At 40.0% G+C, this 24635-nt stretch overlaps 1 protein-coding gene across 2 annotated transcripts in view; it reads left to right on the top strand.

The window, feature by feature from the left end:
* ABCB1 (ATP binding cassette subfamily B member 1) overlaps nucleotides 1-21718 on the top strand; it is an 88421-nt gene extending 66703 nt beyond the window's left edge. For both annotated transcript variants that reach the window (XM_045565471.1, XM_045565472.1), the window contains 7 exons: nucleotides 6092-6192; nucleotides 7529-7669; nucleotides 10054-10210; nucleotides 10714-10911; nucleotides 17264-17470; nucleotides 20139-20285; nucleotides 21117-21718. In XM_045565471.1, the coding sequence (XP_045421427.1) occupies nucleotides 6092-6192; nucleotides 7529-7669; nucleotides 10054-10210; nucleotides 10714-10911; nucleotides 17264-17470; nucleotides 20139-20285; nucleotides 21117-21320 (1155 nt within the window). In that variant the 3' untranslated portion in view covers nucleotides 21321-21718. The remainder of the gene's footprint in view (nucleotides 1-6091; nucleotides 6193-7528; nucleotides 7670-10053; nucleotides 10211-10713; nucleotides 10912-17263; nucleotides 17471-20138; nucleotides 20286-21116) is intronic.
* The last annotated feature ends 2917 nt before the right edge of the window (nucleotides 21719-24635 follow it).

Genomic DNA, 24635 nt, shown 5'->3' with positions numbered 1-24635 from the left:
GAAATGTCACCTAAAGGAGTCTTTAGACTGACTTTAGGAAGAAGATGACTGATGCCAAGCTAATTCATTGCAAACCGCAGGTTAACACCTTTGATGCAGCAGATTTGAGACTCTCGGAGTTCTGTCAGAGAGGAGCTGAGGGAAAGGGTGCGGATGGAAATGGGTGTGTGCGGATTTGGCATATTTGCTGAGTAAGGGTCAGAGATGTGATAAATGCCCTAATTCAGAGGTGGCGCATGAGAGGGACAATGGTGGTTAGGGAAAGTAGTGGTACTGTACCAACCAGTCCACATAATATTGAAAATCCACCCTCATCTAATCATAATTCTCAAGGTACCATTTATTGAGTATTTATTATATAACAAGTATCATACTAAAAGCCCTACATACATTATCCCATTTAATGCTCTGAAAAACCCTTTGAATTATCACTGTTGGACAGATAATAAAACTCAAGGTTTAGAGAGATCAAGTATCTTGCCCAAAGTCACATAGCAATAGTCTTCTAACTGATCTCTCTGCTTCTACTCCTTCCATTTTTTCCACCTATTTTCTTCTTACAGAAGCCACTCTGATCTGTTACAAATACAAATGTGATCATGCTGTCCCCTACTTAAAACCCTCCAGTGACTTTTGATCATACTTGGAATAAAATCCAGCCATTTACTGTGGTTTACCTGCATGATCTGACCTAGCCCCTAATGACCTTGTCTTGTACCACACTCTCTTGTGCCCACCCTATTCAGGCCTTGTGAGCCTTGTTACAATTCCTGGAACACTCCAGGCTGGTTCCCTCTGATCTTCCCATGGCTGACTCCTTTATATTATTCAGAATTACTGTCTCTTCAGAGAGGCCATTCCTGATAACCTGAATTAATTCATGACACTTCTCAGCCCTTCATGCTTCTTTCCTATTTCTTTGTTTATTGATTAATGTTGTACGTTGCATACTAAAAAATAAGCTCTGTATGGGCCAGGACCACATCTGTTGGTTCACTCTTAAAGGGATGGAGCAAGCCTATTCCAGATGAAGTCTATAGGATGTGAGAGCCTGCGTAACCTCTACCCTGCCTGTGAACTGTGCTACATAGTTTCTTGTCACATTATTATGGACTAATGAGCATTTCTATAAAATAATTGACCTTTAAATAACATGGGTTTGAACTGCATAGGTCCACTTAGATGCAGATTTTTTTCAATAAATATATTGGAATTTTTTTTGAGACTTGTGACAATTTGAAAAAACTCACCATGTAGCCTAGAAATGTAAAAAAAGAAAAAAAGTATGTTATAAATGCATAAAATATATGTAGATACTTGTCTGTTTATCATTTACTGCTATAAAATGTGTACATATCCATTATAACAAGTTAAAATTTATCAAATCTTAAGTACACAAACCATTACAGACCATATATGGCTCTATTCACAATCAAGAGAAATGTTAACAAACATAAAGACGCAATATGCAATCATAACTGTATAAAATTAACTGTAGTACATACTGTACTTATATGATAATTTGTTGTCACCTCCTGTTGCTATTGAAGTGAGCTCAAGTGTTGTGAGTGTCCCCTTAAAACGCCATGTGACACTAATCATATCTGCATGAGTAGCTCCAGTAAATTGCATATGGCAGTAAAAAGTGGTCTCTCACAGTTCTTGCATATTTTTCCTTGTGTTTAGTGCAATACCATAAACCTTAAATAGCACCAGGGGACCCATACAAATGACCCATGCCATTAGCAATACTTGAAGTACTCCCAAGAAGCAGAGAAAAGTCATCACATTAAAAGAAAAAAGTTGAAGTTGAATTGCTTGGTATGTACCATAGATTGAGGTTTGCAGCTGCTGTTGCCCACCATTTCAAGATAAATGGATTCAGTGTAAGATCTATTGTAAAAAAAAAAAATATTGGGGGGTGGAATTTGTGAGCTGTCACTGCAGCTACACTAGCAGGTGAAAATACCTTGCACTTTTTGTGAAATACCTTCTTGTTCATATTGAAAATGCAGCTTTTACATGGGTGCAGGATTGCTATATGAAAGGAATACCTATAAACTCTAATATGATTCAAGAAAAACTGAAGTCATTACATGACAACTTAAAGCAAAAGGAAAGAGAACCATCTAAAGCTAGAGAATTCAATGCCTGCAAAGGATGGTTTGATTTTAGAAAGAGATTAGGCTTTTAAAATGCCAAATAACAGAAGAAGCATCTTCTGCTGATCAAGAAGCAACAGATGAGTTCCCAGATGCCATTGAAAAGAAAAGGCATCTGCCTGAACAGGGTTTTAATGCAGATGAAAGTGCTCTATTCTGGAACAAAGTGCTACAAAGGGCATTTATTAGTAAGGAAGAGAGGTGGGCCCCAGGATTTAAGGCAGGAAAAGATAGGCTATCTCTACAGTTTTGTGCAAATGCAGTTGGTTTATGATCAGGACTGTTCTTATCTATAAAGCTGATGATGCCCAGCCTCAAAGAAAGATAAACACCAGCTGCCAGTCTTTTGCTTGTACAAGGAGGAGGCCTGGACAATGAAAAACCTTTTTCTGGATTTGTTCCCAGAAGTCAGGAAGTACGGGACAGCCTTTTAAAGTCTTTTTGATATTGGACGATGCCCCTGGTCACCCAGAGCCCCATGAATTCAACACCAGAGGTGTCAAAATGGTCAACTTGCCCCCAAACACAATGTTTCTAATTTAGCTTCTAGATTAGGTGGTCATAAGGATCTTTAAGACTTATTACACATGGTACTCTATGGAAAGGATTGTTAATGTTGTGGAAGATAACTCCCAAAGAGACAACATCATGAAAAGCTAGAAGGATGACAACATTGAAGATGCCATCATTGTTATAAAAAAAGCCATGAAAGCCATCAAGCCTGAAACGATTTATTCCTGCTGCAGAAAACTCCAGATGTTGTGCATGACTTCACAGGATTTATAGCAGAACCAATTAAGGAAACCATGAAAGACATTGTGGATATGGAAAAAAAAATGGTGGAGGGTGAAGGATTTCAAGGTATGGATCTTGGAGAAATTCAAGAGCTAATAGACACCACACCAGAGGAATTAACAGAAGATGACTTGGTGGAGATTAGTGCTTCTGAACCAGTGCCAGACAATGAGGAAGAAGTTGTAGGAGAAGCAGTGCCAGAAAACAAACTGACATTAGACAATCTGGCAGAAGGATTCTAATTATACAAGACGGCTTTTGATGACTTTTACGACATAGACCCTTCTATGATATGAGCACTGAAACTAAAACAAATGTTTGAAAAAGGATTGGTACTGTATGAAAATATTTTTAGAGAAGTGAAAAAGCAAAAAAAGACAGAAATTACTATGTATTTTTATAAAGCTACACTGAGCATGCCTGCCTCTGCTGCCTCCCCTTCCACCTCCTCCACCTCTTGCCTCTGCCACCCCTGGGACAGAGGCCCCCAACGTTGCCTCTATTTCCTCCTCCTCAGTCTTACATGAAGACTGTGAGGATGAAGACCTTTAAATGATCCACTTCCCACTTAATGAATAGTAAATATGTTTTCTTTTCCTTATGATTTTCTTAATAACATTTTCTTTTCTCTTTGCTGTAAAAGTACAGTATATTACATATAACATAAAAATGTCTTATTGACAATTATTGGCAAGGCTTGTAGTTAACAGGCTATTAGTTAAGTTTGGGGGGAGGAGTCAAAAGTTATATTTCGACTGAACCCCTGATTTTCAGTGCCCCAAACCCCTGTGGTGTTCAAGGGTCAATTGTAGATGCTTTTTCCTTTTTAGAAATAAAAACCATAATTAAACTTCAATTTATTTTAGGATAGAAAGAGAAATATGAGGTGTTTTTTCTTTTCTTTCTAGACACATACATGTTTTTCTTTCTTCAAAATTATTTAATATATGATGGTTTCTGAGAGAAATTCAGTGTTATTTGCTCCTTGATTTGAAAGTTCTGTCTCCTTATGGTGATTACTGAGTCTCCATTTAAAACTCTTGGAATAAATGATGCTGTGAGGATGTGGGGTGCTAATTAAGCCTTTTCCTAATTGCTTCATTGTGCGTCAACATGAAGACAATCATGAAGTGATTATATTGTTTTACTCACCATGCAAGGTCTGTGACTTAAACTCACTTTTGGACTATATACACGCTAAAAAGCAATAACATTTACAGGACAATCAGCAAGACACCCCTGCCTTAGAAAATGATGCACAGAAAATATTTCTTAAAACCATTACACTGAAATTTATAGTAAAATTTGTTTTTAGCAGACATTGTTATAGTTTGTTGAATTCGTACTAATCCAGAAAACCTCTTCTGTTTGTTTGAGTCCTTATATATAATAATTAAAAATATCTCGAATGCATCTGAAAATAATTGTCTTTAGGGATTTGACTGAAGGTGAATTTTTTCCTCTAACTTTTTGCTTTCTGTACTTTCAGGATTTTCTAAAATACATATATTTTTTATAATGTGTAGAAGAAGTTTATAAAATATTTTAACATAAATTAAATCTGGACATTTTCCTATCTTCATAGGTAGCTTATATTAAACATAGTTCAAAATCATCTTGGCCTGTCTGGGTTAGAGAATAATACTTTTAATTTTATTTTTTTAAGTAAGTTTTTGTTTTTAAAAATGTTACTAGTTTTTTTTTTACTTCTGATAGCTTTTTGTATCAGTCTTCAAAACTGTCTTCCTTTCTTTTGAAATATTCATGTTATCTTTGAAGTTAGGTATTTTGTGTAGGATTCAGTGAAGAATAAGTGGAAATTTGTGTTCATGATTTTTTAAACTACAAAAAATAACTAAATAAACTGAATGTGTCTTTATTAGAATCTGTTCTGACCAGTGTGAAGGCTGGAGAGAGGAAGAATATCTTAAATGATAAGAGTAATTTCTCTGGGTGACTTATAATTCTAGAAATTATTTCCCTTAGAATCCTAGAGTTAAAGGGGACATTAGAGACCCTCTAGTCTGTTCTCATTTTACCAATAAGATGAGACAGCGTGGTGGTTCAAGGTCCCATGGCTAATATAGACTGAAATCTCATTGTGTACGCTGGTATTCTTTATATTCTGCATATCCCTTTACTCAGTCTCCAAAAAGTGGTAAAGGATGTATGTGTCCTAATCTAATAATCTTGTTGGAAGTAACATTCAATTATTAATAGAACATAATTGAATGATAGAAACTTTCTGGAAAACAAATTGATAGTATGTGCCATATTCCTTTAAAAACAGGTAATTCCCTTTCATCTAGTAATTTCACTTTTAAGAACTTTTCCTAAGAAAATAATTTAATATGGACAAAAGTTGAGGTACAAGGATGTTTATCACAGCATAATTTTTAATAAGAAAAGAATTGAAAACCTTATTCAACAATAAAGGAATGCCTAACTGACTGGGGTATTAAGTGACCTGTTAAAAATCCCATTATTAATGTGTATTTAATGATCTTAGAAAATGCTCTTGATATTTGTTAAGGTGAAAAATAATGATATATAGCCAAATACAGAGTTTGATCCCAACTTTGTTAACTATGTATTAATATATGCTTAGGAAAGAAAACAATATGTAAGCTAATATGTAAAACATACCAATATGGAACTTTTTATTACCTTCATCTTTTTGATATTTTCAAAATATTCTTCAGTTGTCATAAATGTCAAGTATAAAGAGAAAAATGTAAACATCACATTAAAAAATATGTAAAATAACAGTAAACTTAAAATGTGACCTTCGTAGAAGAAAGAGCACTGCAATTGATGTAAAATACTGAGTTCTCAGGTTAATTTTATAAAGCCATATAAAGCTATGTGGCTTTAAGCAAGTGCCTTCATTCTTTTAAGGCTTAGCATCTTGTACTGTAAAGAGAAGATTGAATTAGTCGATCTTCCTTCCAGATCCAAAGCTCAGTTTGATAAATTGCTTAGTATCATTTGAGCAAAAGATGCTCATAGGTAATAATATGCAGTGATAAATAATATGCAGTGATAAAATTAATTTTGTTTATCTATTTTATAGAATTCAAATTAATTGCCACTGTTTACCCTTGTGCCTCTTGGTGATGTGCTCTCTGTTACAGATTGCTACTGAAGCAATAGAAAACTTCCGAACTGTGGTTTCTTTGACTCGGGAGCAGAAGTTTGAATATATGTATGGACAGAGTTTGCAGGTTCCATACAGGTAAAAACCATTAAGCAATGGGAGGGGGGAGTATGAGGAGTATTTCAATCATCAGATTTGTTTTCAGAAGGATTACTTTGGTCAGAAGGTAGGGAGCAAGTGGAGAAAGTACTAGAAAGGAACCAATTGGGAAGCACTTGTAATTATCCAGGAGAGAAATGACAAGGCCTTGAATTAAGGCAAGGACATCTCTGAGGTAGAACCTGTAAGAGCAGATAACTGATTGGAAGGGATGGGAGACAAGATGCTGAGAATGACTCTCCAACGTCCAGTTAGGATAATGACCCTATTATTTGCTCTGGTTGGGCATGAGTTCTTTATGGAACATGAAATTTGAGGTATCTGTGGAACACTGAGGGACTAGTGCTTCCTGGTTGTGCCTTTCTTTCCTCTTTCTACCCTTTCTCCAGTAAAGACCTTCCGTTCTTCCTTTAACACAGTCATCCCAGTAAGGGCTCTAATAAGTGATGTGAACGAACATGAGCAAGACCAACCTCTCTGAGTCTCAAGTTTCTTCTATAGTAAAAGGAGAGAGCTGGACCTTATTGATAGGTTTTCAAACTTCTTTTTAAACAATAGTAGAGCCTTTTTTCCTGAAAAAAAATTTTGATTTGAAATCCTGATGGATGACAAAGATAAAAGCAGAGTTGATCTGGTTGAAGTAGGAGCGGAAGAACAGGGGGCTGCCCGCCCGCCGACCTGCTCCTGCCCACACCTCCACATTGCTGCATTCTGTGTTGCTCAGAAAATCCCAGAATGTTAACTCCTTTGTAAAGTCTGCTCTAACTCCCCAAGAAAGTTAAATTCTTCCTTTCTTTCCATCATAGGTTGTTCATAAGGTACCTCCATTGCGTAAATAACAGTCCAACTCAACTCCTGGGTCCCCAAGGGCAAGAACATGCCTGACTGCTCTGTGTCACTCAGCATGGTCCCTGCAGCTTGTGGGTGTTGGGTAACTGCGTGTGGAAGTGTAGAATGAGTGTTTACTGTAGAGTAGTTAGTGTCACATGTCCAAAAGTGGGGAGAAAGGGAGGGAACTGAATTATTAATCCCTAAGAGGCTCTTTCCATTCATTGCCTTATTTTATCTTTATACCAGTACTTTGAGGTGTAGTTTATCATACATTAAAGATGAAGACACTGAGTCTCAGAGATTAGGCAGTTTCCTAAATTTGCACAACTGGTAAGTGGTCAAATGGGGACCAAACTTAGTTCTCTGGAAACTCAGCCTGATTTTGTCTGGCATACCTCTGTGCCCCACTGCCAAACTAGCAAAAGTTGCATATTACGGACTAAGAAGTGAAAGTAGAGTAAGTTTTTACGTGCCTTCTTTTCAGAAACTCTTTGAAGAAAGCACATATCTTTGGGATCACGTTTGCCTTCACCCAGGCAATGATGTATTTTTCCTATGCTGGCTGCTTCCGGTTTGGTGCCTACTTGGTGGCACGTCAGTTCATGACCTTTGAGAATGTTCTGTTGTAAGTATTGGGTCTTTATTTACAATTAAACTCCAAAAACAAAACTGGGATGAACATGATTCATGTCTGGATAGAAAACCCTGCTGTGAAGCCTCATGGTTAGATTTTGGTGATTCAGAAAATGGCATTTTTGCCTCTGAGTCTCCATGTGTTACCACTTTTGCTTCTGAGTCTCCACAGTGTCTTGCTTCATTTGGAGGACCAGTCTCTCCTCTCCCTAGTGCTGACTCACACATACCTGACCTTTCCACAGCTGTGGCTGGGTGGGGCGATTCAATTCAGAGGTCTCCAGAAAACTTAGGCTTTTGGGAAGAAGCCTAACCCTGAGCAAGAAGTCTAACTGGCTCCTTTGAAAGGACTTTCTAACCGAGCAGGTGAAGTACTAAGTTCTGCAAGGCCTAGGAGATTCCAAGATAAATTTATTTTTCCTTGATAAGAGAACAGTTGGAAAGTGAGCGGTGGGAGAAATCCAGAAGTGACAAAGGAAAAGCTAGATTGGGATTTTTCTGCTACATTGTTATGAATGTAGAAAATTGTACCTCAGTCAGGGATAGACAAGCCTGAACATAGTTATAACACTAAAGTCCCCAAATATGCAGTTTAGTAGTCAAAAGTGTAATCTTTCTGAGCTTCTAGATTGGTGACGGGTAAGATTCTGCCCTTTGATGATATAACATAATCAATAGCAATACAGTTTACATTTAAACCAGAATCATGTAAGCCTGGCAATACAGTGTGTTAGTACAGTGTTTCTGTCATTTTTTAGACATTAACTTGTTTGTGAATTATAGTTTGTTCAGGATGATCTTGACAGAAAAATTTAAATTTCTAATTAATATGTATGTCTGACAAATGCTATGCAGGTGCTATTTGTGATTATGACCCAAAGATCACAACCAGGCATCACTGGGGCTTTGATTAAATAATTACTTGATATTTTGCTTTACTCCAAGGAATTGAATTGATGAAAGTTACTGACACTGGGGCATTTAGGTTTGCAAAATCAATCTTGCATGTAAAGGAAAGGGGAGACCTGTCTGAAGAGCAATCCATTTGAAAAAGTCCCACAGGTTTAAATGATAATAAAGCCAAGATTAACCATCTGTGTGATTTATTTAGCACTAGTTAAAAACAACAGCTAATGACACCATGTGCTGGGTTGACACAGTGTGCTATGTTAACATATGTGTAGAGTCCAGAGGAAAGAAAGTGATGGATTGTCAGTATTCTGAGAGGGTTCCCAAGTATTGTCAGTTCCAGGATTACTGTTTTAAAAAGCACCTTGATAAATGTGTCCAGAGTAGGGCAGTGAAAAGGAGTTATCAAAGAAGCAGAGGATCTTTTTAACAATATTCCAATACTTGAAGGGCTGTCTTATGTAAAAAGGAAGTAGATTTTTCTTCAGTTTGAAAAAGAACTTTTTAACAATAGACTTAATCTAACATGCCACTTTTTAAAACAGAGTGGAAACCAATTTAGGGGACCTGTCCAGGCACATTGAGAGCTGGACTTGATACCCGTAAGGTCCTTTCCAGCTTCAAGCTGCTCGATTCCCACATCACAGATAAGAATGTTGATGCATGCTGAGAGCAGCATGGTAGCTGGGTCTGTAAGAAACTCTTTCTTGCACAGTTCATAGTGTCTGATGTGATTCCAGCATCACTGACTGTAACCGTTGTTGGTTGCCACAGTAATGCTGTGTAACAACCAGCCAGGAAACCTCAGGGACATACAATGATAAACATTTATTTTTACCCACGAGGCTGTGGGTTAGCTGTGAAGTTCCACTGATCTGGGTTGGGCATAGTTGATCTCAACTGCGCTAAATCAAAGGTCTGTGGTGAGCTACAGGGTAGTTGGCTGGTACCGACACCGCTCTCCTCTGTAGGTGCCTCATCTTCTAGCCGGCTAGCCTGGGCTCCTGGAGGTGACAGTGTTCTGAGAGCGAGTGAGCTAGTGAGCATGCACACAAAGCATACAGGGCCCCTGGGGTCATAGGCTTGGAACTGGGAACAGTGACTTCCACCACATCCTGTTGGCCAGTGCAAGTCACAAGCCCATCCCATATTCAAAGGGTAGGAAAACTCACTCCGCTTCTTAAATGGAAGTGCTGAAAGGTCCCATTGCAAGAAGGTGAGGATACAGAGAGAGGTGAAAAACAGGGCCATTTTGCAATCAATCACACTGACACGCACTGGTGAAAAATGGGCCATTTTTAATCAGTCTGTCACACTGACATGAACCTATAAGGAAAAGTGTTTGTTTTCCTTTTTAACATCTCTTTTGTAATTATGCAAGGCAATACTCCCTGGTTGTAGAAGCGTCAGCTTTCTAGCATTGTAGTTACAATTCTGTACACATGTTTTTTTCTTTGTGTTTTCCAGGGTATTTTCGGCTATTGTCTTTGGTGCCATGGCAGTTGGGCAGGTCAGTTCACTTGCTCCTGACTATGCCAAAGCCAAAGTGTCAGCCTCCCACATCATCAGGATCATTGAAAAAGTCCCTCTGATTGACAGCTATAGCACAGAAGGCTTGAAGCCGGTAAGTTAGATGTTTTGACTTACTACTCCGAACTCCTAACTCCTGAGTGAAAGTCTTCTAACAGGAAACTTAATAAAATTTGTTCTTTTTCATATGCTGATGATAAAATAAGATTTTCTAGATCATAAATTCCTTTTGATAAATGCTAATAACATATTTACGGTCACTACTTTTACACAGCAAAGTTACAGGGAGATAGGAATATTGCCCACTTTGTATGCAAATCCTATTAATCAGATTTTATTATACATAGGTTACTCTTTCTTGGGCAATAGATCTGAGTTATCACATCTGTGTTGTACATGTGTATTGTCTTAACAATACGTGCTATAAAAGCGTGGACCCTTTTAGATCTTATTTATTAAATTCTAGCAGTTTGAAGTGAAGCTTAATTGCAATACAAGTTCACTACCTTCTGACCTGGTGGTAGAGAGGGTTATTAGCTAGACACTGTGTTGTCAGTATTGCAGAAATTAAATTTGCTGTTATTGTTCTCACTGCAGGACAGGTTGGAAGGAAATGTGACATATAAGGAAGTCGTGTTCAATTATCCCACCCGGCCAGACATCCCAGTGCTTCAGGGGCTGAGCCTGGAGGTGAAGAAGGGCCAGACGCTGGCCCTGGTGGGCAGCAGTGGCTGTGGGAAGAGCACGGTGGTCCAGCTCCTGGAGCGGTTCTACGACCCCTTGGCTGGGACGGTGGTGAGCACACCTTCCTATTCAGCTCAGTTCAGGTTTTTCATCCTCTAAATGTTCTGATGTGTTTAATTCTCAGCTGTAAACCAAGGTTTCTCAAACCTTTAAACAACAGCCCACATAGATCAAGTCTGACAGCCTAGATGCAATCTCCAAGCTGTGTCACCTGCCGCAGCCAACTTCTCCAGCCTCTCCCTCAGCACTGCCCCCTGCCCTCCCTCCCTCACGAGCAGCCTGTTTAACCCCCCATCTCCCTTGCGTGCTTAGGTTTCAGGTAACAGGAGAAGAGCCAGCACGAATAGCAGTAGCCAGAAAGATGGAGGTGGGGTGCTATTAGAGGCAAGTGAGATGGAAGGCAAGGATGGGGAGTGTTTCAAAAGGTGGTCAGCAATGACGGGTGCTATGGGGAGACTGGGTAAGGTGAAGACTGAGAAGACGTGGTAGGATCTGGCAATTAATGGGCAATTTCTGACATTTTAAAGTATTCTTAGCGAAGGTGGAATGGTAGAAAATAGCTGAGTGTGGCTGAAGGATGTTTTGGAGGGGAAGTGGAGATTTAAGTAAGTGTAGTTTTTCAAGAAGATGGAAGGTGAAAGAAAGGCAGATAAGAACAGCTTGAGCGGGCAGGGCAGAGTCCAGGGAAAACGTTTAGGAGGAGGAATCTTGAGCATTTGTATGGCTGAGGATGAGACAAAGACACTGATGAAGGGAGGGCATTGAAATATCATCTGAGGAAAAAAAAGGAAGATCAACAAAGTTGAGAAGTGAGTAAATAATATAAAGGAATGTCAGCTGGGTGCAGTGGCATTCTGGGAGGCCAAGGACGGAGGATTGCTTGAGCCCAGAGGTTCAAGACCAGCCTGAGCAAGAGTGAGACCCTATCTCTACTAAAAATAGAAAAATTAGCTGGGTGTTGTGGGCTGGCACCTGTAGTCCCAGCTACTTGGGTGGCTGAGGCAGGAGGATCGCTGGAGCCCAGGAGTTTGAGGTTGCTGTGAGCTACAGTGACTCCACTTCACTCTATCCAGGGTAACAAAGCAAGACTCTGTCTCAAAAAAAAAAAAAAAAAAAAAAAATATATATATATATATACATATATATATATATAGAGAGAGAGAGAGAGAGAGAGAGAGAGGAATGCCTTGTCTTCTAAACTAAAATGTATCAGGGAATGTCTTAGGTGCTGCAGATGAGATGGGAGTCTTAAAGGGATTAGTGAATTTAAATGACTATAATGAAGGATAGGAAAAGAATCAAACTAGGAAGGGATAGAATTTAGAGCACGAAATTTTCATTACATAGGCATTTAGTTATTAGTTGCACTCAGAGGTGATGTTGAACAGCATGAGTACTGACCGATCGGAACAGACGCCTGCCGACACAGCAAGACTGAGGCCACCAGCTCCGTGTGGACCCTAGCTGCACTGGTGACTGAAATGAACAGAGAATATTCAACCTGTGGTCCAGGGCTCTTTTTACTTCCCCACAGCAATCACTCTTACTCATAAACATTTTTTATTATATTCCAAGACAATTAGGCCTTCAGTCAGTCAATTATTTACTAGTTACATAAGCTTTGTTCCCTGTTTTTATTCCTTTGTATCATATTTTCTGTGAACTCTGATTTTATGCTTCAAGTTTGTGGTTAAAGTTTGAATATAGGACTCTAAATGAAGACCACACTGACAGTCGAAGCACTTAGAGGAGGAAACATTAGCTACCAGACACTGATTATGGCGCCTCAACAGACGTTTATTAAGCAGTGGGCTAAATGTTGTGCTATAAAACAAGTTGTGGGGCACCGTGTCTGCCCTAAAAGACTTTAACTGAGGAGACAGGGCGTATACTTTCAGGAATGAGAGTAAAGATGGAGATAGGCCTAGAGCTGGTTTTTAAAGTAGGACGTGCACGTGGGTTATCAATAGGGAGGGCATTCGGTGTAAGAGATAATGTGAGCTGTGGGCAATAAGTGATTTGTTCCCAATGCAGCAAATAGTCCAGTTTGGCTGAAATAGAGAATTTAGTTAGAGTAGTAGTTCTTAAACTTTTCTGATAACAACGCATGTAGGAAAGATAAAATAATCTCACAACCCCCAATGCACTCATAGTCACTTTGCAATAGGAAAAAAATACTTGGTAATGACAAAGTGCTGGAGTTGAAACAACAACAATGGTAAACAGTACAATAATTACACCAGAACAAAATAATTAGTGATTATTCTACAAGGACATAAATATAAGCAGAGCATAATTGAAAGCATAGACAGTATCAGTTATAGTTCAGGGTAGGAAACAGAAACTGCTCTAGGTATGTCAGGTAGATAAGTATTTAATAAAGGGAATGAGGTGTTTACAAAATCTTGGGAAGGGCTGGAAGAGTCAAAGTAAAGGAGGCTGCTTTGCTCCCAGATTGATCCTATGACCAGGAACCTGCAGAAAATTATGCCAATGTTGCAGCTGTTCCAAACCTGAAGACCAGAGTCTGGCTGTTGCAAAAAGTCCTGTCTGTCAAACACGTATGCTAGCTTACTATGGCTACTAAAGGAGAATTGGTGTCTGCCTCCCGGATTTTAAACTGCGCGTCTCCCTCATAGACCCTAGTTATTTCCAGAACCGAGAGAGCCTGGGAAATTGTTTTTAGCCTTCAAAGTCCCTTGATATATGAAAGGGCAGGCACACAAGGATACAAAAGTGAATTATAAGCTCATGGGACAGTAACCATCCCAAGATAACACTGATAATGCTCCAAACACAAAGTGTCCTCATTTACTGCAGCAATATCCATTATCTGCTCCTGTGCATTTGCCCCAGAACTTTAAATAAATACTGCCTGGTAGTGCACAGCAGCCAGACTTCTTAGCAGAGGTGTCCACAGTAAACTCTAGTAAATGTCTCAAGTTTTGTTTATGAATATCAATTAGTAACCTTAAATAACTCAGTTAGCAAATTACTAGTAATTAGTTCTTATTGCCATGTAAAAATGAGTCTGTGGATTTGAGCATAAGAACTGAAGAAAGGACTTGACCCTGAGGACCACCCTGAAGTCAAGAAATTCTCATGACTCGTCAGTGGGCTTTGAATCACACTGTGAGAAACTTTGAACTGGTGTGGTGGTTCTCAAACTTTGGTGTGTCTTGGAATGGCTTAGAGCGAATGAAGAACACGGCCACCCTGGATTATTGTAGGCTGGGGCCTCGCCTTTTAGTTCTACAATTTTCCCAGGTGATTCTAATGCTAACCATCATTTGAGATCTATTGAACTAGTAAATTTGAAGGAAGGTTTAGATTAAACTGTGGAGAGTCTTGAAAAATTAAGCTACAGAATTGTGAAGAGGGGAGAATTCAAGTTTTGTGGGACCTGAAGGTTATAAAATTTTAGGGATTCTACTTAAAAGAAGACAAAGTGTTGAATGCAAAATTAGGTACAAATGTGAATATTTACTTAAAATGAAAAAAGTCAGAACAACATAGGGAACCTTAAAGACTCGGGTCCCTTTCCTTTCTTAGGCAATTTATCATCCATGCTTACATGGAAGAGCTTCCTGACTGTAGCCTTGCCTCCCTCCCAACTGGAACACCGTTTAGCTTTCAGAATTTACATGAAATTGAGGACACGGAAACCTAATCCTTCATCAGCTTCACTGTTAAATCACCTCTGGTTTGAGACTTCCCTTGACCTTTCCTCTCCTCTCCTCTCTGGTCCATCCTGTATACCATAGTGAGAACCCTCCATCCCCTTTAGGGTACAGCTAGAAACCGCTTGTCATTGTCTGGTGCCTGGGCCAAGATGGGGATACTCCCCTTTTAAGGGACCACAGAAAATATCTTTCAGTTGTGAGATGCTTGTGTTATCAAAACCCAGCCTACAGTGTTTAGATCTAGTCCTGGTTTCCCCAATTGCTTCCTGTGTGACTTGGTATAAATTACTTAACTTTGCTCATTTCCTTATCTGTAAAATGGAGATTAAAATCACAGCAACCTCATAAGAGTTTAAATAAAACTAAATGAGATTATGTATAGACATGCTTATCACAGAACCTGCAATATTGTCAGTGCTTGATCTTTTTAATCTATTATTATTTCAGAGTAAATACACATTGAAAAATACATATTTAACATTTGATTATGTGTGCTAATAAAAGCAAGTGATCAGTTTTACAATCTACAGTAGAGAGAGCTAGTCATTTTAATTTGGCTTTACGATATTTCTTACCAATATGTTTACTCTCCTAGTTATGTTTTTATTTAGGCCAGGATTCTTTGAACAGTTTTGTTACATTCCCCAGAGTTCCTTGGTCATCCCTCAGACCACCACCATGCCTCAGCCAAACAAGCTCTGCTTTGTTCTTTCTTACACTCTGGGCTTCTATACATGTTTTCCTTAAAAAAGGACTCCAGCTAGCACAGGTTTTAAATAGTTTCCAGGTCTAGTGTATTGTGTGAGGATGGGGAGGCCTAAAGAGTGTTACCATATCCAGTATAATGAGGAAACTCATTAAACTGGGATCATTCAGATTTGTCTATTATTATATTAGTTAGGCAGTGTCTGTTTTCCTCCCAGGGGTATAAACATGGAAATTAAAAAACAAAACAAAACAAACTTTTCCTTTCCTCAGATTTCCATTTCTCAAGTACAGTGTTCCATGTGACAAGATGTGCTGTTTAGCCCAGCCTCGTGTGGTTTCCACTGCCTGTCTCCACCTTCTGCTTCCCACCTTCATCTATTAACTCTGTGACGAGGCCTGGAGCATAGATGCGCTGAACGGTCTCCATGGCAACTGGGCTTGGTACTAATGAGATCATAGCAGTGCTTTTCATCCCGGCACCCGCCAGCTTCACAAGCAGAAGCCATGTTCCCGCAGCAAACCTTGCACACCACCCCTGGCCAGCCGTCTCCCAGAGCCACCCAGTCAGGCACGTGGGACACAGAGAGTATATATGGCTCAGTACCTACTCGTCACCACTATTAGAAAAGCTCAAATCTGAGGGACTGGTGTCTTCCTCAGAGGGGATGAACAGCTCTCCCACTTGAATACCAGAAAATTCTTTTGCAAAACAGATCTATTTGGCAGACATATCTGCATCAGAGTAAGGCTTTTTATCAGCAAGGCTGTAAGAGGCCCTTGTAAGGCTTTTGCATGATAATCTAGGGAAGCAGATCACAGAGACAGGGCAGCTCTCTCTGTTCCTACTCCTTTGGCTCAGAATTGAAGATGTCTGTCTATCCTTTCATATACCTGTCCACCTGTCCACCCCTGTAGTTCCCATACATCACATACACAGAGTTACAAACTGCTGACAGCCCTTGAACATTTACTCTCTGCTCAGCACTGTGCTAAGTGGGGTCCGTACATAGTATTTAATCCTTAATTCTGTGAGTTTAGGAGTTATCATCATTCCCATTTTATTGATGAAGAAACTAAGAGAAATAAATTCACTTTCTCAAGGTCAACAATTACTGAGATATACAGCAGCTGCCCTCCCATGCTTGCTTCTATTCCACTTCATTATATCTGATTTCTTAAACTCAGTTTAGATCAGAAACCTGAACTACAAACCTATTATGTGGTCATAGTTGTTATTTATTTCTACTCTAATCCTGGCCTCTTTTTCTCTGAAAAACTGAGATGTAAGAGTAAGGATGTCAGGATATATCCCAGAAATATTAGACATTGTATTAGTTAGTTTCCTGGGGCAGCTATAATCAATTACCACAAATTAAGTGGCTTAAAACAAAACACATTTACTATCTTATACTTCTGGAGGTCAGAAGTCCAAGAGAGGTCTCACCAGGCTAAAATCAAGGGTCAGGAGGGCTGTGTTCTTTCTGGAAGCTCCAAGGGACAGTCCATTTTCTTGCCTTTTCTGGCTTGCAGTCCCTTCCTCCATCTTCAGAGCCAGCAATGACAGGTCATGTCTTTCTATATCGTACTGCTCTGATACTCACTCTCTGGCGTCTCTTCCACAGTTAAGAACCCTTAAAATTACATTATGCCACCAAGATAATCTTCTTATTTTAAGGTCATCTGATTAGCAACCTTAATTCTATCTGCTACTTCAATCGTTCCTTGCCATGTAACATATTCATAGGTTCCAGGGATTAAGAAATGGATACCTTGGGAAGAAGGGGGTATTATTTTACTGCATGCACACATCAGAAACCAGGGTTAAAAATGACAGTTCCTCAAAGCATACAATTATGGCCTTGTTGGATTAACCTTGACAATGCAAATTAAAAAAAAAAACTGCCTTAATCTCATAGTTAATTTGGCAGTTTCAATGTATGAGATAACAGTGTTAACTTTGCTAAGTTCAAAATATGTTAGCCCTGAAGTTGATCTGTGAACTTTGTTTTCAGCTAATTGATGACAAAGAAATAAAGCAACTGAATGTCCAGTGGCTCCGAGCACACCTGGGCATCGTATCCCAGGAGCCCATCCTGTTTGACTGCAGCATTGGCGAGAACATCGCCTACGGAGACAACAGCCGGGAGGTGTCACAGGAGGAGATCGTGAGGGCGGCCAAGGAGGCCAACATACACCAGTTCATTGAGTCGCTGCCTGACGTAAGTCTCTCTCTCTCGAAGTTAAGGGCCCAGGAGCATGTGGCAGCCTCCCTGGCCTATAGTGTGTGATCTCTAAAGAGCTGGTTTCCCAGAGATGAGGAGAAATTAGGAAACACAACACACTCCCACCCGTACACAGGCATTCAGCCGCACTTCCTATCCCAGTTAGATGTTATGCTTACCCCATCACCTGACTGTCCTCGTGAGGAAGGGATGAAAGTGTTAGACCGATTCAGATTTAGGAGAGAGGAACTTCCTAGGGGTAGGATAACTGGAACAAGTCTCTAGATCCAAAGCTTTTAGGCTGGAGGCTCCACCTCCTTCAGGCCTGGGCATGAGCGTTATGTCTGAGAGGCCTTTCTCTCCCGGTCCACATGCAGGGCCACGGGCAGTGTCTGTGTCTCCACCCGTGGACACGCTCTCCTCTGCCTGCTGAGGAAGCAGCGTGACCAGCCCTTCCCACGTGCTCCCCCACTTCTCTCCCTTCTGCCTTCCTGCAGCTCCCCGCTCCGAAGCCTCAAACCTCACTCTGCCAAGTCAGGCCAGGCCAGAGGGCTGGATCCATACCAGAAAGAGAGCTGAGTCACTGGCGTAACCATGGTATCATGCAATCTCTCGTCATGGTACATTTCATGGGCCGCAAGCTTTGTCTATGGAGTCGATTGTTGAAATCTTCCCCAGGGCTCCCTGGGCTGTTATCCTGTGGGTGTCTTGTGAATTCCTCCTGGGAAGTTAGATAGTGGAATCTCACCCACTCTTAAGTCTTTTAGGTTCTATATTTTGAATGCCTCTCAACCTAGCTAATCTACCTCTCCAGTTATCACGAGTTACGTTCTTCATTGCAAGCAAGTGCGCCCTAAAACATAAAGCTCAGTGGCCTCAAACTGGCAGGGAAGGGAAATCTCAGGGGCAGGATGACAATGCCAGGTGGCTCTAACTCTGTCCCAAGGTCTCCCTTTTCCTTAGGCTGTTCTTCAGGTAACTACTGACACCAACCTCATTAGGCCCCAGGGAGGAGGCCTTGTCCTCACCTTGCCTTTAAAAAGTCTAGGCCACCTGTGGGTAATTGACCCTTCTCAAGATTCATTTAAACACAAAGCTCCAGCCCCCCTTACTAATGAGACGTCAGTGGTTCTCAAGTCTGGGCACAGATCAGCATCACCTGGGAGCTTGTTCGAGATGCAGATTTTTAGGCTCCACCCTAGACCTGCTGAATCAGAAACTTTGGAGGTAGGGTCCAGCAATCTGCATTTTAATAGCCCAGATGACCCTGATCCAGGCTAAATCTGGAGAGGCACTGGGCTAGGGCTTAACAAAACACAAACACAGAGAGTAACTTAAACATGTCTTGCCCCTCTGGCATTTGTCTGCCACAGGGACCCCACCTTTCTGGACTCCTGGTCACTATCTGTCACACAGAGCACACCTGTAGACATCATGGTGCTCTTCCCTAGTGCCTAGACCAGGAGAGAGAAGGCAAAACCTTCTAAGTCCTGTTACCTGTCTGAGGATCCACTTCTTTTCCTGAGTGATTAGTAACAGGATTTACTTTACCCAGCAGGTGGCTGGTTTAGTTACCTCCTTCCCACAGGGGTATAGACAATGCTGCCTTCATCTGCCTCAGCAGGCTCAGTACGTTATCAGTGCAACCTGGCCACCCCTGCATGGTGTTCCTGCCTTCTGAGGCAGCCACAGCTCTGGGGTAGGGCCAGTGCCAGGCACCTGCCAAAACCTCACCTGGGGTCTTCTCTCTCCATCAGTAGTGAGAGTCCCCAGTCTGAGTGCCGTAGAACTAGCATGGCCAGATGCAGCAAATAAAAATAGGCAACCCTGATTAGAACACAAATTTCGTAGCCAAACTCTGGGTGTCAGAATCAAAGCCCAAAGTTCAACTAAAATTTCAGCCTGGCAAGGGCCTGAAAATAACAAGATGGTGGTGTTCTCTAGGTCACACGTGCTGTCACATCCAGTTTCTGTCCTGCTCTGCATACCTCTAACTCCTGTCCCTAACATCATAGTGAACAGTTGGTGACAGTTACCTACTGTGATGAACAATATGGCAAGAATTTTGGAAGAACTCTAAAAACAAAAGATTTTAAAAGGAGATTTTAGTTTTTAAAATTAGATACCAAAATAGAATTCCTTAGCATCCACAAAAACTAAGTGTTGAAGATAGTTTCATAAAAACAGACACCAAAAGTCTAACATCCCAAGAACTTTCTCTTTCCTCACTTTAAAATCATGCAGAGAGCATCACCTGGTGGTTATAAATAAGATGAGCTTCAATTATTTTATTATGGATAGCCTGTTCAAATTAAATTTCTGTTCTGCTGCCAATCTTTGTCCCAAATATAATGAAATCAGAAGATGGAAGATACTAACATAGCAACAGTAGTCTTCCTAAAAAAAAAAAAAATGCTGGCTTGTTTATACTAAAACACATCATCTTAAGGCCCAAATGTCTATTTTCAAAAAGAAGGATTAAACTTGCCATATGGAGCAATTTTTATTCTGTATTTAACTCTCTATGAACCCATCCTTAGCTTCTGTTCCTAAATTTTTGGTGGTTCCTAAATATGGAAGTGTTTATCCTATTTTCTGTAAGCAAACTGTTTGTTAGAATTTTATTATCAGTTCTACTTTCATAATAACAAACTCCTGTTTACAGAAATATAACACCAGAGTAGGAGACAAAGGAACTCAGCTCTCTGGTGGGCAAAAACAACGCATTGCCATAGCTCGTGCCCTTGTCAGACAGCCTCATATTTTGCTTTTGGATGAAGCTACATCAGCTCTGGATACAGAAAGTGAAAAGGTAAGAATTTCAATTGGACTCATTCATACTTCAATCAGTCGTCCTGCAAAGGTTTAAATATGTGCTTTTATCTTCCATAGTAGAGAACAAAATTGAGCCAGATTGTTGATTGCTACTTGTCACCTTTCAGTGTCACTTAAACACTTTCTGTAGCTGTTATTCATGAGAGCTAAAATAACAAGGCTAGATGGGTCTTATAGCACATATACTCCAAAAACCAGCCCTGGATCACTTTGCATTGACCTAAGAAGCTGCAATCCGGAGGCGTATTTCCCACTTGCACTGGCAGCATCGCCTCAGAAGCCATGTGAAAAAGGGAGAGGGTGAGACGGTGTCAAAGTCTGGCCGAACCGAAGAAAAACATTAGCAAACATTTTCAATTTGACAAAAGGTTAAGAATTCAGATACCTGGAAGACAAACTCATTATGAGATGTTGCCTCTCTTAAAAATGACTAAAATTCAAGGAGTCAGTGTTTGGTCTTTGCTCAGGCTTCCTGGATTTGCTATGGAGCTGAATTTGAGGTGTGCTTTTAAGGATGTTGTGTGGCTAGACACATGAGCCAATGTTTTTAAATGATTTGATGGACAGTATTTACTGCCCTGACTTTAAGAATAGGTAACTCCTGCCTCAGAACCAATCCAAACTAGGATTCAGTTCTCTTCTGACATGACAAATCCTTTGCTTTCTAAAATCTGTGTTATAGTTCACTGACACCATTGTTAAAGAAGGACCTATTGCTAGAGAAATTAATTGTGGGACCTCTCATGGAGGAAGAATTAAAGGGAAAGGACTATCATTAACAGAATCAATTTATGTGACCATGGAACAGGTTGTCCAAGAAGCCCTGGACAAAGCCAGAGAAGGCCGCACCTGCGTCGTGATCGCCCACCGCCTGTCCACCATCCAGAGCGCAGACATGATCGTGGTGGTTCAGAACGGCAAAGTGAAGGAGCATGGCACGCACCAGCAGCTGCTGGCACAGAAAGGCATCTATTTCTCAATGGTCAGTGTCCAGGCTGGAGCAAAGCGCTAGTAAACCGTGACCGCATGAGATGTTAAGTATTTTTTAATATTTGTTTTTAAATGTGGCATTTAACCAAAGTTAAAGAGCAAGCACTTATTGGATGGTGAAGTTATCTGTTTAACGTTTCCTGCTGCAACTGAAGATCATTCCATCAAGGTCAGTGGCTTCAGAGACTTCATAATTAAGGAACCAGAAAGAGAAATATCATCAAATGGGAGGAAATAATAGCTTTAATTGTATCATAAAACTTATAAAAGAATTTTAAGTAGACTTTTTAAATAAAGTGTGTAATGTTGTTTATATTTTTTCATTTGGACTGTAACTGCCTTGCTAAGAGATCATAGAAATAGCAAAAAGTATTTAAATACTTGCATGAAGTGCCTATAATAAACTTCCATGTGACTGACGTCATCTTGTCCAAAATGCCTGTGAATGTATCTTCTTCCAGTTGGAATATTGTAGATAATTTCCACTTTAAAAAAAACGTTTCTTTAAAAACATCCATTCATTATTGTGCAAATGGTTAAACAGTTTAAATTCCATTCTATATGTCTTTTCACTTTGGGTTTTATGGAACCATCTGGCTTCATTCTTCTTGTACTTGACCTTGCTGATTCTTGCATTTCCATATGATGATGCCTTTCAAACCAGTCACACAGATCAATACAAGATTTTGGGAGGTGGGGTGAGATGCAATTATGAAGTATATATTATTCAGATATACATGAAATATTTTACAATGCTCTTATTAAGGGTTCTTCAAGGGTTTTCATATTTTTGTACTTTTAAGAATACAATTACTCTTTCTCTGTCATGATAATGAATCTCTTTTCCTAGAATCAGTCTCTTCCAAAGTTGATCCTTCTGATTTGCAGATTAAAATGTATAAGTTTAATACATCATAATGCAAACATGATGAAAAAAGAAGAGAATAAATTATCATGAAGACTGGTACTTTGAGTAGAAATTTTAAAAATTAGCCAAAAAGCATTTTAAACAAGATTGAAAGTCACAAGCTGGGGTGCCATATTTATTATAAACAATTGCTATCTTTAATATATAAAGAATGTTTTTTTAAAAAAAAGCCATCACCTCCAAGAAAAAAACGGGCAAAGGAAATGATCAGATAATTTCCAAAGAAGAAATGCATGAGAAAAATGTACAATTTCAATAATCAAAGAATGCAAATTTTAAAAAACACCCTTGTATTGCCTATTAACTTGATGAATTAAAAAAAAAAGTGTCACGTAATCTCTCATTATTGTACATTTCATGGGCCCCAACCTTCGTTTATGGGGTTGATTGTTGAAATCTTCCCCAGGGCTCCCTGGGCTGTTACCCTGTGGGTGTCCTCTGAATTCCTCCGGGGAAGTTAGATAGCGGAATCTCACCCTCTCTTAAGTCCTTTTAGATCCTATGTTTTGAAGTGCCTCTCAACGTAGCTAGTCTACTCCTCCAGTTATTGTCAGTTACATCATTCATTGCAAGGAAGTGTCGCCTAAAACATAAAGCTCAGTAGCCTCAAACTGACGGGGAAGGCAATCTCCTGAGGGGCAGGATGACAATACCACGTTTGGAGGACAAACATCCAAACTATAGCTTAAGAGAAAGAGGATTCCTGAAGTTTAAGAAACGTTTTCTTTGGGGACACAATTAAAACATGAATACAATAGTGAAGCTATAAGACGGTAGCATGCCTATAATCCCAGCACTTTGGGAGGCTGAGGCAGGAGGATTGCTTAAGCCCAGGAATTCAAGACCAGCCTGGGCAACATAGCAAGACCCCTGTCTCTAAAAAAAATTTTTTTTTAATTAGCCAGAGAGATGGTGCGTGCCTGAAGTCCCAGCTGAGGCTCTGTGTTGGGCTGGGGAGAACAGAGGACCGGTGGTGATGAGAAACATTCATATACTAGATATGAGAGGTGGAGGGATGACAGACGTTGGCTGGGAAAATGCTGTGACACTGCTGGAGATAAGGAACTCTTTTAGAAGGAGGAGAATTTATTCATATGGCTTGGAGATGTCATCAAAGCAGAAGGTGTTTGAGGTGTGGCCTTCGGCAAGCAGAAGAAACACAGATGGGGCCCAGCCTGTGCCATTTGCTTGAGTTCGATCCTTTTCTAGCCAGGCTTCTTTATTTCCCTAGTACCCCCACGAGATTATCCAGTGATGTCTGACTCTTAGCAATGATGGCGCTTCTTTTTGGTTCACTAGAATCAACTACTGTTTTACGCCAAAATGTGCTTCAGTCTGTTTCCTGACACACAAAGCAGTCATTTGTCCACAGCTTTCAATAAGAAGTCTTTTTTTTTCAAATTCGTTTTTCTTACATCTCACGCATGCTACCAGTTGGTGAACCCTTTGAGGACTGTGTCTTTGCATCACTGTGTTCCTGTGTTTGGCAAAGTCCTTGGCATACAGCAAAGGCTCGATTAGAACAAATTTCTGTTCTAATGTGTACTTTTCTCTGGGTCAGTTTTGGTTTATCACAAATGAATATCTAAAAAGTCTTCTGTTAATGTAAAATATATTACGAAGATTATTTTCTAAACCCATATAATTTTACAAGAAAGATGGGGAGGGGAGCCCATCATTATCATGAGACCTGGGACCCAGCCTTACCCACTATACAGAATAAAAGGGAAAAACCTTACACAAATTGTGTCCAGAATTTTGTAAAAGAAAATCTTTTATATGTTTTTGTTATTTTGTGGGAGGGAGTTGTAGTAGTCTGGTAACAGTATTGTACCAATGTCAATGTCCTGGGTTTAATTTTAATTATAGCCACCATATGTCATCATTGGGAGAAGCCAGATGATGGGTGCACAGCACTCTAAGATTTTTGCAACCTTCTGTGAGTCTATAATTATTTCAAAATAAAGTCAAGAAAAAGAAATGGGAGAACAGATAGTTAAACTTTAAAGATTTGCTGCTTTTAGGACAGGCAACATGGCTCACACCTGTAATCTCAGCACGTTGGTAGACCAAGGCAGGAGGATGACTTGAGGCCAGGAGTTCAAGACCAGCCAGGACAACATAGCAAGACCCCCTCTCTAAAAACATTTTTTTTTTAAATTAGCCAGGTGAGTTGATGTGTGCCTGAAGTCCCAGCTACTTGGGAGGCTGAGGCAGGAGGATTGCTTGAGCCCAGGAATTGGAGGTTGCAGTAAGCTATGATGATGACGCTACACTCTAGCCCAAGCAACAGAGTGAGAACTGTCTTTAAAAAAAAAAAAGAAAAAAAAGATTTCCTGCTTTGGAAGGGATAATAATTTAGGCTAAACTGTGAAAAGTGAACAATAGTTAGGCAGGGGCTGGGTGCAG

The sequence above is a fragment of the Lemur catta genome, chromosome 11, assembly GCF_020740605.2.
Source record: "Lemur catta isolate mLemCat1 chromosome 11, mLemCat1.pri, whole genome shotgun sequence".
Lineage (NCBI taxonomy): Eukaryota > Metazoa > Chordata > Mammalia > Primates > Lemuridae > Lemur > Lemur catta.
Note: the sequence above shows the minus strand (reverse complement) of the source record. Positions and strands in the feature narration are given on the sequence as shown.